Source organism: Mirounga angustirostris, unplaced genomic scaffold (genome assembly GCF_029215605.1).
Source record: "Mirounga angustirostris isolate CCGP_5_RB_7025 unplaced genomic scaffold, mMirAng1.0.hap1 SCAF_5, whole genome shotgun sequence".
Lineage (NCBI taxonomy): Eukaryota > Metazoa > Chordata > Mammalia > Carnivora > Phocidae > Mirounga > Mirounga angustirostris.
Window position 1 is genome coordinate 108,090,385 of NW_026991713.1, and position 15,307 is coordinate 108,105,691.

Genomic DNA, 15,307 nt, shown 5'->3' on the forward strand with positions numbered 1-15,307 from the left:
TTATGTATTTAAAGGGAACAACAGAGACAGAGATATCTGATGACCAACCATCCCATTTCTGGACCCTCCCTCAAACTCAGCTGCACTGCTCCTCTATGAGATAATTCTTCTTTTTTTTTTTTTTTCCACTTTCACTTCTTTATTACTATTTTTGCATGGACAGAAAATTCACCTCTCATACCATATTCTCTGGGAGTTACAATGGTGATCAAAATTCTGATTGATAAAAGAGCCACATGAACGTGGTTCCTTAGATATCTTTTTTTTTTAATTTTTTTATTGTTATGCTAATCCCCATACATTACATCATTAGTTTTAGATGTAGTGTTCCATGATTCATTGTTTGTGCATAACACCCAGTGCTCCATGCAGAACGTGCCCTCCTCAATACCCATCACCAGGCTAACCCATCCTCCCACCCCCCTCCCCCCTAGAACCCTCAGTTTATTTTTCGGAGTCCATCGTCTCTCATGGTTCATCTACCCCTCCGATTTCCCCCCCTTCATTCTTCCCCTCCTGCTCTCTCCTTCTTTTTTTTTTTTTCTTAACATATATTGCATTATTAGTTTCAGAGGTACAGATCTGAGATTCAACAGTCTTGCACAATTCACAGAGCTTACCAGAGCACACACCCTCCCCAGTGTCCATCACCCAGTCGCCCCATCCCTCCCACCCCACCCCCCACTCCAGCAACCCTCAGTTTGTTTCCTGAGATTAAGAATTCCTCTCTATGAGATAATTCTCATCATCATTATTATTTTGCTTGATCTCATTCTTATTCATATTGAGTGTTTTCTTTTGACACCAGAACAGTCCTAACTCAAGCAGTTCCCCAGAGATCTAAGCATCTGATAACTTCCTATAGGAAAACTGCAGTGGATCTAGGGAGCAGGGCCTGGGGTGGGGGGGGGCTCTTCTCCATCCCCTCTGCCTTCATCCCAAGTGCGTCTCTTCTGTATGTTTTATACTTTGGGATTTCACACATCATTTTACTTAAACATGTTCTGTTGACTTTCTGTTGCTAAAAAAATGAAAACTTCTCACTGTGGACCTGGGGTGTCCCTGATATCCCATGTATTTCTACGGTTGAGGCAATTGGATTCCTCAGTTTCCGACCTCAACTCATCTCTGACTAAGAATTGTCTGGTCTATGTAACTCCTGAGATCACTCCAAATGTTCAGATGCTGTGATTGACTGAGCCCAAATCCAAATGTTCTCATTTTTTTGTCTCTCTCTTCTGCCTCAGATCTGTAGTACACCTGTGCTATTTCAAGAGTCTGGAACCAAGTATCAGGTCTCGGCAGTCCAGTGTCTTTTTACGATTGCTCAGACTTCCTAAAGCAAATATTACATGATGGCCATTACCATTTATCTCATAATTCTACAGTTTGACAAGCACAGTGATAAAAGGCAACGCACATGATAAATTCTCTTATAATAACCTATAAAGCCCTGTTGGTATCATTTTTGTAATGATATTTTGTTTTACCACTTGAGATTTTAAAAAGGTAGAATCAACTGCCTGTTTTAGAAAGTTTTTTAAATATATATATTATATCCATAATGTATTCTTATAATTGAAGCTTTTGCTAAAAAATTATTGGGCATGTAAGAAATAGCCTCAAATATTCTAGAAGATGAGAAAGGTCTCTGATTTTGTTTACCTGATATTATCCTTAAAAAAGCCTAGGACTAAATTGACATTCACAGTGTTCCTCAAATCCAGCAATCTCATTTACAGCATTTGGAGCTTACCCATTAGCCTTGGAATTTGGAAAAGTTCATTATAATTGGGGTTGGAGGGTTAGTTCATGCACTTCATTAACTCCTGTGCCAAAAATCTCTACACATTAATGATATCTCCACCCAAGTTATTACATTTTTCTCTGAAAATTATTGGGCAATAAATGTTTGAACATAACTCACGTGATACAATAATGGAATTAATGTAAGTAGAGATGTAATGGCTTCTTTGATTAATGGGTTCTTGGACAACACAGCCGACTGAGAATATAATACCTTTTAATTAGAAGTGAGGACAATTTTCTCTTTCAAATATTGGTACAGTTTACATGGTTTATACCTAAGCACAGGTGAGAATTATTTACAGTCTAACTGAAAGTGCTTATCTGTCAAACTGAAAGCTGGGTTTTGATCCATTCCCCTGATCCATGGCATAATTGGTTCGCTTTTTCTTGTCTCATTCAAAGAAAAGCTTCCCCCATCACCCCTCTTTCCTCCCAAGTGTCTTGGCTATCTGTACTAAACAGAGCAAAGTCCATCTCTGACTTTTTAGTTGCTCCACCCCACTCCTTTAATTTTGTGTTCACATTTTGTTATCACTACAACCACCGCTCTTATCCTGATCGATTAAATTTCTACAGAAACTCCTCAGGGAATTTGGCTAATTTTAAACTCACCAATGTTTTTTTCTCAACTTAAAAATAGATATTTGTAGGGCGCCTGGGTGGCTCAGTTGGTTAAGCGACTGCCTTCAGCTCAGGTCATGATCCCAGCGTCCTGGGATCGAGTCCCACATCGGGCTCCCTGCTCTGCAGGGAGCCTGCTTCTCCCTCTCCCACTCCTCCTGCTTGTGTTCCCTCTCTCGCTGTGTCTCTCTCTGTCAAATAAATAAATAAAAATATTAAAAAAAATAGATATTTGTAAATGCTTTCAGGTTTTTATCTTTCTTATTTTCCAGACCATTTCATTGAAGAAAATTGGCATTTTGATCTCAGTTTTATAGATGTGGAATCAGAGGAACATAGAAGTAATAATCTTATCCAAAGAACATAGGGCTCAATTGCAAAGAATTAATTAAAACTATCTTGTCTTTTCTTTAGTCATTCAGCTGTGAATGTGTTTAATGACCTGGTGTCTCCTGTTGGCCACAGTCCTGGAAACACGTTAAGAGAACAGGAATATTCTCAGTCAGGCTCTAAGACGGTGTTTGGGGAAACCAGGAGGCAGTGCTCTGTGGCAGTAGATTGGGAGTAGCCGGCACTGGGAACTGTTAAAGTCACCCTGCATGAGATTTGTTTCTGGGCAAGAAGTGTTGGTGGAGCTCAAAGTCTAACTACTTCGCACAATTAATTGAACCCTGCAGTAGAAGCAAAACCCCTGGTTGTGAACTCAGGTATTAAAGCTGACGTGCACACAAGGATGGCAGAAGACCATTTCGGCCAATTCATCCAGGTCCAATGGTTTGGCGTGGTTACCCCCATGTGCTCCACAGACCTCCTCTGCTCTGAGACGGAGGGACTGGGATTAACCTGGCCTACTGTACCCAGATCATCTGGTGAGCTCCCACAAGGATATTCTCAGACTCCAGTTTAGTGGTCTTGTTCACTGGTTATAATTCACTGGAATGGAAATCCACAGCTCTCAGTATTAGTAGTTGTAATAGTCATAGCAGAGTCTCTGTTGCTTTTATAATTTCACTGGTGCTGGTGGTACAGCATGTAGGGAGGGTGCCCACACACTTCAAGGCATGTGGCTCCTCTACATTGAAGCTTTTTCAAGGACAACGGCCTTGGGCTTTCCGGATTTTAGGTAAGTTAGGGAAATTCAGTACTCAGATCAAAGCCAACTGAAATAAAAAAGCCATTTTCCATGCCAGCTCAGGTCCCTTCATGGACACATGAAAAAGGAAGGAAAGCAGGGCCTGGGAGATAATCAATATTCAACTTAAATAAACTGGAATATTAGAGCTCAGTTTCATTCTGCTCTTCATTTTTCTCTGAACCAGGTCACCCCTTCCTAATTATGACTGAAAACTACCCAGGAATAGAATTATCACAGCATTTAAAGACTGCTGTGTTTAGGGGCTGCCATTGTCCTATAAAAATCTGCATGTAGACTTGAGATCTAAGCCAAGGATATTTGACCTCTGCTGTACCAAGGGCTCCATTTGTAACCTCCCAGAAGCCCAGTGGCTGTGCCTGATTTGCATTAATATTTACATAAATCTACATATGCATGGTTTGCAGGTTTGGTCCATGAGTTGATTGTGTCTTGTTTGCTCTAAAAGTTTAGAACTGAAAGTAAGGGTGAAGGTTATAGCTATCTAAGAGAAAAACATTCGTTGTCCAGGAAATTTAAGAGTCTCTTTTTTAATATGTCTCGCACAAAAGAAAAACCTTTTAAAAAGTAATTGTTGTCAGCTCTCTGCTCCTCCCCATTCGACAGACAGCCGCATCTTCTGATGCAGTGCCAGCCGCGTCCCTGAGACACGATGGTGAAGGTCGGAGTGAACGGATTTGGCCGTATTGGGCGCCTGGTCACCCGGGCTGCTTTTAACTCTGGCCAAGTGGATATTGTCGCCATCAATGACCCTTTCATTGACCTCAACTACATGGTCTACATGTTTCAGTATGACTCCACCCATGGCAAATTCCACGGCACAGTCAAGGCTGAGAACGGGAAGCTTGTCATCAATGGAAAGTCCATCTCCATCTTCCAGGAGCGAGATCCCGCCAACATCAAATGGGGTGATGCTGGTGCTGAGTATGTTGTGGAGTCCACTGGGGTCTTCACCACCATGGAGAAAGCTGGGGCTCACTTGAAGGGCGGGGCCAAGAGGGTCATCATCTCTGCTCCTTCTGCCGATGCCCCCATGTTCGTGATGGGTGTGAACCATGAGAAGTATGACAACTCCCTCAAGATTGTCAGCAATGCCTCCTGCACCACCAACTGCTTGGCTCCTCTGGCCGAGGTCATCTATGACAACTTCAGCATCATGGAGGGGCTCATGACCACCATCCATGCCATCACTGCCACCCAGAAGACCGTGGACGGCCTCTCTGGGAAGCTGTGGCACGACGGCCGAGGGGCTGCCCAGAACATCATCCCTGCTTCCACTGGTGCTGCCAAGGCTGTAGGCAAGGTCATCCCTGAGCTGAATGGGAAGCTCACTGGCATGGCCTTCCATGTCCCCACCCCCAACGTGTCCTCTGTGGATCTGACCTGCCACCTGGAGAAAGCTGCCAAATGCGACGACACCAAGAAGGTGGTGAAGCAAGCATCAGAGGGCCCCCTCAAGGGCATCCTGGGGTACACTGAGGACCAGGTTGTCTCCTGCAACTTTAACAGTGACACCCACTTCTCCACCTTCGATGCCTGGGCTGGCATTGCTCTCAACAACCACTTTGTCAAGCTCATTTCCTAGTATGACAATGAATTTGGCTACAGCAATTGGGTGGTGGACCCTATGGTCCACATGGTCTCCAAGGAGTAAGAGCTCCCTGGACCACCAGCCCCAGGGAGAGCAAGAGGAAGAGAGAGGCCCTCAGCTGTTAGGGAGTCCCTGCCCCAACTTATCCCCCAAAACACTGAGAATCTCTCAACCTCCACCGTTTCCATCCCAGACCCCCTGAAGAAGGGGAGGGACTTGGCGAGCCCTGCCTTGTCATATACCATCAACAAAGTATACTGTACCCAGCCCCCCCCCCCAAAAAAAGTAATCATTGTCAGTCTTCTGCCTTCCATTTCCATAGGGCCATAATGAAACTTCTCATCTTAGAGAAATGAGAATCTATCAATTAAATGTTGAGTATTCTTAAATAAATATTGTTATTATAGACTAAGTTCTCACCCTAAAATTGAGAATTTATAACTAGATGCATGCCACACATTAAATGATTAGAGAAAACTATAAGGGAAAACTTGAGTTTCCAGGCTATCACTATTCCTGGAACATCCAAAGCTGGGATCCATTCTAACTGAGGTTCCCCCTCAGGATTCTTACATCATACAGCATCTATTAGATAACCAGCTTTAGGGCTCCTTTTATGAGGTGGAGTTACATGGGCTTCGTTCGTTCTTTCTTTCTTTCTTTCTTTCTTTCTTTCTTTCTTTCTTTCTTTCTTTCTTCTTTCTTTCTTTCTTTCTTTTAAAGATTTTATTTATTTATTTGACAGAGACACAGTGAGAGAGGGAACACAAGCAGGGACAGAGGGAGAGGGAGAACAGGCCCCCCACCGAGCAGGGACCCCGATGCGGGGCTCAATCCCAGGACCCTGGGATCATGACCTGAGCCAAAGGCAGACGCTTAACAGCTGAGCCACCCAGGAGCCCCTGGCTTTGTTCTTTAATACAAGAGTATTCCTCTTCCTTTTTTACCATTGTGTAGAAGACATAGATCATGAGGATTAAAAATAGGAGCCCTGAAATTACATAATTCTGACCCTGCCACTTACACCCAGTGTGATTCTTGGTCAAGTTGCTTTAATTTTCTATGCCTCAGTTTCCTGCTCAGTAAAATGACTTAGTAATGCCTACCTCAAACAACAGTTATATAAGGATTAGATGAGACAATGTGCATAGTGTTGACCTTAGAAAGAACTCAATCCATGATGCATATTTTTTTTTTAAGATTTTTTATTTATTTGAGAGAGAGAATGAGAGACAGAGAGAGCACACGAGAGGGGGAGGGTCAGAGGGAGAAGCAGACTCCCGCCAAGCAGGGAGCCCAATGTGGGACTCGATCCTGGGACTCCAGGAACACGACCTGAGCCGAAGGTAGTCGCTTAACCAACTGAGCCACCCAGGTGCCCCTCCATGATGCATATTAATACTATTTTGTCTTTAAGCCAACTCAGTACTTTTGCAGATTGGGTCAGTTTTCTCCCAATTCTGAGGATCCCATCTTCCACTACTGGTCGTATCTCTTGGAACTTCTACCTTACCAACAATTGCAACACTTATGTGGACTCTGAGCAGTACTCTTAGTTTGATATTGTTAGAGATCATTTTTAAAGGACTTAGCCTAAATTTCATAGAGCTGGACAATGGAAATTTCTCTGGCATGATTCTACTTTTCTTACTTCAACTTCTCTGCCATTTCCACAGGACTGAGAGTGGAACTTCTTCCCACTGGCTCTCTCTGGGATCAGAGCTGAAATCCTTCTTTGTACTGTGGTATCAAGACACTTTCAATATGCCTTCTTCATACTGTAGCTTTGGTAGAATTATTGGACTCGCTATTGCACACTGAACTCCAAACTCTCCAAAACATTTTTCTCCCAAATTTTTTATTTACACTAAATAGGAACTGTGAAAATGAAGTTTAAATCCAATTCTCACTGGCTGAAATGCCTTTATTTGTAAACCAAAGACTAAGAAGCATGCCATCATATTCCAGAATTCCTAAGGAGAAGTATTCAAATTAGGCTTTTTCTGGACCCTGGGTTGCATTATGTGATACAGACTTTAGGTACAATAGATCCTTGAGATTTGCCAGAGGTATATGCTGAGAAACTTGAAGATTCCAAATTTCATGTTCTGAGGTTACTGTGTGCACAAAGACAGGTAGAGAACAACAAAAGGTCATTAAGTTGTAGATGCTCAACAGTGGACTAGTTTTCCTCACTAATCAGTGATTTCCTCCTTCACATCATGATTCCAATCCATGCCTAATGAAAGTAATAAGAATCAAAATCTCTTGCAACAGTCAAAACTATGAATGGTGTATCTATAAATTCTCAAGTTCTACTTTGTTGCAGAGGTTCATAAAAGGTGAAAATCATTGAGTTTCATTATGGTCTGATGTGAACTAAGACTTGAAATATGTCAGGGTTTGGAAACCTAAGACAAGGGAAAGAGTGTATGGGACAATATATCCAATGATAAAAAGAAAGAAATGACAGGGACTGAGAATAGTGTTGAAATGGGCCACAGAGGAATAGTTTACTTGGTGAAGCTCTCATTTGGTGTAAACTATTCTAGTGTTCAACAGTTGTTTTACTTCCCAGTTTTAGTTGTAATAAAGCAGAAATTCATCACGAAGTTTAACCCATTCTTGTGTTCATCATGGAGCTAGATCAGAATACTTGCACCAGAGATCAGAAGACATCCAATTATATGACAATGGTAGAAATTGGTCACAAACCTCTGTGTAAATTGGTATATTTGTAGATTGCTGTGGAATTATCTTTCATCCTGTCCTTTAGAATTAAGCTTTTCAATATGTTTTAATATTTTTCCCTGGGTTTCATTCTCTACCTCTTAACTTATTTAGCTCCTTACTGAACTACATGAACAATAGATCTTCACATGGCTAGAAGTAGAAAAGAATATGATAAAAATATACTGCTTCTAAGAGATGAATGATTTTTGTGTGTGTGTATGTGTGTGTCTATGTGTGAGACATATATGCTGCTTCAAAATTTCTTTTTCTTTTGGCAAATAAACATTTTTTTTTCCTTTCGTTCTATTTTCTCTGCCAAGGAAACTCATTCCCCTGCTAAGTGGAACAATGTGAAAAAAAGACAGCATACGATGACTTGCAGCCACTTGTTAGCTGACCAGACTCTGTAGTAGCTCTAGCAGGGGAAGAGGAAATGCATCTGGAGTTTCAAGGCTTGATCTGGTCACTATGGAATTGAGAGCAATTCTGCTCATTCTCTGTGTTTCCCTTTCCTATAAAATAGAGGTGAAAAACTCTTCTCTCATTTCACTATTATATCTGGTAGACTGAAATGGTACAAACATGTCTATTTTTAAGGAGGAGACTATATGGTTCAGATGTCTGTATATACCCAATTTTCTTCGGTGGTCCCAAATTAAACAACATTGTTCCTTTATCTATATAAAGCCATGAACATTTCCTGGCAATTCCAATATTTCAATGTTCAAGTTACATTTCTTGCACTGCCAAACACACACAGAAATGCTACAGAAATCCTCTCTTTGGCCACACTGTCTAGATTTTTGGTGTTAAAAATGTAATAAATCACTAAACAGTGCAATGGGATATTTCATTTTTTGTGTGTTTTTGTTTTGTTTTGTTTTGTTTTCTCAAGCATCTATATCTTTACTGGGAGTGTTGAGGATTGGTTGGTGTGTCCAAATCCCCACGTCACTGTCTTTCCTTCTAGTCCACAATTATCTTTTTCTGTTGGAACAACAATTCCCCTTCTGTTATCAAGTGTTTTCATTTGTGTGACATAATTTGCCTCATTTTTTTTTCTTTCATTTCAGGAGGTTACATAAACAACCTTATCATCTAACTAAGCTTAGTGAGAAAGGAAAAATGACTTTCACACCCAACTATATGAAACATGATTACAAAATGCTTTTATCGGGATTCTTACTTCTGAGATTGAGATAGTACAACTCTGGGACAGAATTTATGAGGGAATATCCATGCCAATCAACTCAAATGAAGAAATTTCTAATGCAATTCTTTGGTGACACTTTGCTATTTCTCCTTGCTTGGGCTATGGAAAAAGCCTCCTTGCCAGCTCCCTGCCATCACTCTTTCCCCATAAAATAGCCAAAGTGATTTTGTAAAATAGAAATCAGATTTTACCTCACTCCCTGTCAAAGTCTTCAGTGCCTTGTCATAACACTTGGAATAAAATTCAACTTGGCTTAAAAGACCCACCTCACTGGGGCCCAGCCCTTGTCATCCCCCATCTATACCACCTACCTCCTTCCTAGCTTTTGAGCAACTTCAAATCTTACAGCATCATAGGGCCTTCATTTCTGATCTTTCTCTTTATGTCCTTCAGGGTCTTCCATTGAAATGTTGCCCTCTCAGACAAATGCACATACTCACCCTTTCTTTACCCTACCTTTCTTTTTCTTCATAACATCATTTGAAATTACATTAAATTATTAGCTTGTTTGTTTTTAAAATGTGTACTTTTTGACAACAGGGTCTGTTTTGATATTACTCACTTCTGTCTCCCCAGAAACTGTGTCCCCAGAAACTAAAACCATGCTTGGGCATAATAAGTGTTTAATAAACATTTGTCAGGTAAATGAATAAATTCTTAAGCACACACTGTATCTCTTTCTTATAGCTTGGTGTTATTATTCTTCAGAGGTGAAAATAAATGTTGTTCTCATTTTTATGAGTAAACTCTTTTTAGAAGATAAAATAATTGAGTCATTTATTTATATGAAAGCTGTTAATTCATTTTGTAGGAAAAGTCTCTTCATTATTTTTTTGGTCTCCCCCAATGAGGCTGAGGATCCTCAAGGCTGAAAATAAAAGTGTTGTTCATCAATCTACCCAACCACTCTTCACTAACTTTTGACCCAACAAAGAGGAACTAAGATATAGGTAATGACTGCTGAGTCCTTGGGTACACAGGAACAAGAGGGGAAAAGACAACGGCAGTGGTAGCATATAAGTAGATCACCTTTGTCCCTCCTCTGTCTGGCCCTGGAAGAAATGCCAAGGTGCTAGCAGAATTACTAGTAATTGATTCCAGAGTTGCCAAAGCTATGACTGGACATATTGAGGGGGAAAAGAAGTAGTTTTCCTTTAATTCCATGTTTATTTCTTGCAAAGTACATTTGGCCACAGTATCTTTCACTCCACAAGAGGTTATTGAAAGACATTGAGAGAAAAATCTGAACTTAAACTTCCTTAGAAATGACCCTGGGGAAGGGGGTGCTCTACAGCTATAATAAATTATTCTAGGAAGAACCAAAGGGAAAAATGCTGTTCTCATTTTCAGTGAACCTAACAGAACATTTTTCTCCAGACATCGCTTTGCTGGCATTTGATGACAATTTGTCATACCAGGAATTCACAAAGCTTCAAGTCTGCCAGGACCAATCTGAATTGGTAGAGAGGATGTTCTCAGATTTTCTATGGAATTTATAATTATCCAGTAGGGTAACACTGGAGAGCCAGTCTCTGAATGGCACCCACTAACCCAAACTTAGAGCATTTTACAAAGGATCAAAATGAATCACAGACACATTTGTAAACTCTGTATATTCACATGTTGTTAAGATCTACAAATTCTTGATTCTTCCATTATTTCATTAATTTAATAACTTTATTCAGTGAACATTTAGTAAGCATCTACCAGTGCCAGGGTTCATATCAGGTCAGAGAATAGAGAGAGATTTTCATTTTCTCATGTCATTTAGAATCTAGTTTATTTTGAGCTTTCCTATCATGTGGCAGAAAGTCTGTCTGGGAAAAAAATAGGAATTTTCCTCAAGGAGAGAAAGCAATACATGTAGAACTCCTGTGGAAATTAGCAGAAAATGGCAGCTAAAATATAGAGAATGAGATTTCCTGGAGTTAATTTTGATCTCATAGCAGTATGGATTTAACAAAACTAAACTATGGACCTAAACTTTAAATCAACCAGTTAGCTTTTCTTTTCTCCCAAGGCAACATACTTCATTGCTGAACTCAGACCACCATTTTTCCAAATGTTTACAAATGCAGGACATAAGAGATGTGCAAGTAGGAATAGTTCTACCACATATTGAATTATTATTAGAAAACACACAGTAAAGGCACAGGAAGCTCTTCTCTTTAATTTGGTAAATTAACTTCATAATATTGTTAAGTGTTGGGTACGTTATTAGATGTCTTGAGTCCCAGCCTTCCTTCAGTGGAAAACTATATTTTGTTCTTCCTATTGCAAAGTAAGAAGGCATAGATCCCTATAGTTAGAGTGAACAGGTCTGGGTTTACCACAACTACCTAGGCATCCAGAGTTATAGAATTTCTGACTTGCAAACTCCTAAGGGTAATTGCTGATTCTCTCAGAGGTGACAAATGTATATGGATTTTTGCCACTTTATAGAATAGAGTTGAGAAATTGTTGCCATTCACACTGCTTGAACTTTTTATACAATTACATAATTTATTAATTTTCATGAATGAGTCCATTTTTGCTTATGCAATCTTTAATCACCAAGAGTCCAGAAGAAAAACTGTCTTTGTCCTTGAGAGATATGTGTACACACACCCAAAGTTGAGTTTTCCCTTAATGCAGGTGTTCTATTTTGCTCACTTTTACAACCTAGAATCTGAACTGGAAGGATGTTTAAAACAGATGATTTAACCCAATCTCTAAGTGCCCAGTGAATTAGCAGCAGGGCTGAGACTAGAACACAGAGCACTTGGGTCCCAAACCATTGCTTACTTTTGGATGAGGCCTGGATAAGGCACTTCAAGAGCCTTCCTAAATACCCATTGAATAACACTATGTCATAGACCCAAGGAATTCACATACTGTCTGTATTTTTGCAGCTCATCTGAGGCCTCAGAGATTTTCATTACCTTGAGTCCATGGTGGAATCTAATACTTTAATTTGCTTAAACTTCATGAGGTTCAAAGGTTATAAGTGGAAGAGGGGATGAAGGGTTAAAGAAGGCTCTTTTCTCAATCCTTTCAAGTAGGTAAAGTTTCCATAGGGAAGACACATGGTGATCTTCAGTGGCACCAAGCTGCCACTCATCAACTCTGACACATTCTAAGGAATCCATGTGCCCAGGATAAACCAAGTGTGAAGACTTCTTTTCCAAGTGAGGTAAATTGTTACATTTGCAATAGATTGAGCTAGGTTCTCTTTCTCTAGGATTCCAACAAAAATTTATGTTCTCCAAGAACAAACAGGTATTTTGCATTTGAAAGTTTCCCTAATAACAAGACAGAGAACATGTGTCCCACATAGGTTTCCATGAAACCAGGGAGAATGGTTTTCAGTTACTTGGGATTCTGATATGTATTTTATGGATGCTTTTTCAGTTTTTGTTGTTGTTGTTTTTGAGAGCTATGGCTGGGGTTTCTGAAGAGAAATCACGGCTCCTGATATTTGATTGCATAAGGTGGACTTCATATGTATGGAGAGGCCTTGACTCCATTTGGGATAGGGCTCATGCTAAGTAATAAAGCAGACTGAGTTTAAACATATGTATCTAGGAGAGAATGAAATTAAGATTTGTTCTCAGAATTCCTAACTCACATGAGAGAGGACTAAGTCTGGAAGCCTTTTTTCTCCCTACACTTCCAATGTATCTCCTCCTTCATCCATTTCCTTTTCATTCCTGACTCAAAGAGATATCCATCCATCCATCCAAAGATGAATATCTCTCTGTCTGAGGTCAACTCACTCTTCTGGCAATCTTGACTTGATCCTTCCTATGAAAGCCAGTCATATCAATTAATCCTCTTCTTACATCAATATTCCCCCATCTCATTAATCCCTTCTTTTCTGCTTTCATTCATGTTTAAACCTGATTTAAAAGGTAGTGTGATGCTATAGTCATAGAGACTTGGGTCTGAATCCTTTCTGTCATTTGACAACTGTATGTCCTTGAACAAATTATTAATGTCTTTAAATCTTAGTTTCCCCATTGTAAGATGAGAATAATAATAGAATCTATATTTTAGGAATTTTTTAAAAGATAAATGATCATGTATATATATAGTGCCTGCCACGTAGTAAGGACTTAACAGTAGCAATTGTTATTTCTTTGCTATAATTATTTTTTTAAATGTGTAATGTAATAGTGCAGTATTATTACTGCTGTATTATTAGATCTCATCTCCTGCTAGACAAAAATTTCCTTCAATATAGGAGGACATTTCTCCTTCATTACTTGAGAATGTCTGTCATAGTGTTGTGATATGATATATTTTCACTAAATGTTTATTGAGTAAATGTGGTCAATGATTTGCTACAGTGATTTAAGAAGTATGAAGGTTTTGTTTAGATCTCCAAGGCTTTAATTCTTTGTCATTTTTGTGCTTTTTGAAATTTGTTGAGTAATTAAGTAAGGTTTGACCTAATAGTGATAATTTACTAGTGTCTCAAAAGTCTTAGTAACTTAGGAAGTTGTGGTCCATAAGGTATGCATGAAATTTATGACTTTTGGTATTGATGAAAACTAAAAGTGTGGGAATATTAAGATATTATTAGGAAGAATAACAGGAGTTTAATGTATATATAGAATTCTGGGTTTTGTCCTCAAAAGAATTAGACTCAGCTTTTCATTATCTGGCCTTGAATTACATAAGAAAACAGAATGTGGGGTCTGGAGTACACCCTGTAGATCATCTAGCCAGCACTTCTCAAAATGTGTTCCAAGTATGTTAAAAACAGAGGAAGAGGTCTGTATCCAAATCACTTTGGGAAATTTTGACATAAAAAAAGATAAGCAAATTCCTTTATGGAGGATTCTAAATATCCTATAGAGGGAACAATGTACAGAGATTTCCACATTCATTTGCCCAAAAAACACTTTTTTGTAGCATGTATCTCAGGATTATTTTCAGTAATGATATACTTCTAGCCTCTTTATTTTATGGATGTCAGAATCAAGTTTTAGAAAATTAAAATAATTTGCCAAAGATTGCTTAGTGGAAGAGCAAAAAGAACCTAGAGGTCCTTATTCTTATCTGAAATAAGTCTTTCTGTTTATTTTTGCTTTCTTGGAGAGATAATAAAACTCACATAATTATATCATTTTGCCTGTATTTTCCAAACAAGCTTACACTAAAAATATCACAACTAACTTTTGAGAATTAAACACATTAATAATAATGAAATGATTTCTCCATAAAATTGGGATTACAATTACCTCTAAAGTTCTATTAGGAAAAAAATTTCTTTTTTTACTGGAATTCTCCAAACAAATTTCTTTGATGTTTTTCTCATTATTTTTATAATTAGGCATAAAATGATTCATACTTTATTCATAATTTAACAGATCCTTTTGGTTATTTCCAAATAAGATTAGTGTTTCTGCATATTATAAATAAGCAGTCAGTCATAAATGACATAAAGCTCTTCTTAAAAATAATTAAGTTTGCGGGTGCCTGGGTGGCTCAGTTGGTTAAGCAACTGCCTTCAGCTCAGGTCATGATCCTGGAGTCCCGGGATCGAGTCCCGCATGGGGCTCCCTGCTCAGCAGGGGGTCTGCTTCTCCCTCTGACCCTCCCCCCCTCATACTCTATCTCATTCTCTCTCTCTCTCAAATAAATAAATAAAATCTTTAAAAAAAAATAAGTTTGCAATGTGATGCTTAGAATTTCTCTGTCTACAGAAAGGAATAATCAAAAATTCATAAGAAATGTAAAAATATGCTGTCACTGTGATGAACTAAAGGAGTATAAAGGTGAAATAACAGTATCTCAGTTACTGGAAGACTATTTCTCAAACTGCAAGGTTTCAAACTTTAACCAAGAATGGCTAATGTCTAATACCTTCTTGTTAGGTTTTTATTTATTTATTTATTTATTTTTAAAAGACAGTTTAGGATCTGAGTCCAAGTTTATATTTCCTCCTCAATTTTTTAAACATTTTAATGGACTTTATTAAAGAGCATTTTTAGGTTTACAGAAAAATGTGAGGTCTAGGAAATCTGCATATATTCCCTCTTCCCTGCACACAGTTTCACATATTAGTATCTTACATTAATGTGCTACATTTTGCTATAATTGATGAACAAATATTAATATAGTATTAACTATATCCCATCATTGACATTAGCATTTCATTTTTATGTTGTATAGTTCTATGAATTTTGACAAATGCTTAATA

At 38.8% G+C, this 15,307-nt stretch overlaps 1 protein-coding gene across 1 annotated transcript; it reads left to right on the top strand.

Moving 5' to 3' along the window:
• Positions 1-4,176: 4,176 nt before the first annotated feature.
• LOC123844120 (glyceraldehyde-3-phosphate dehydrogenase-like) lies at positions 4,177-5,187 on the top strand. Its single transcript, XM_045874212.3, has one exon. It carries the CDS (start codon positions 4,236-4,238, stop codon positions 5,166-5,168), a length of 933 nt encoding a protein of 310 aa, XP_045730168.2. The 5' UTR covers positions 4,177-4,235; the 3' UTR covers positions 5,169-5,187.
• The last annotated feature ends 10,120 nt before the right edge of the window (positions 5,188-15,307 follow it).

What these genes read in the sequence shown, in the direction of transcription:
- LOC123844120 (XM_045874212.3), top strand. Translation starts at nt 4,236, where the DNA reads ATGGTGAAGGTCGGAGTGAACGGATTTGGCCGTATTGGGCGCCTGGTC.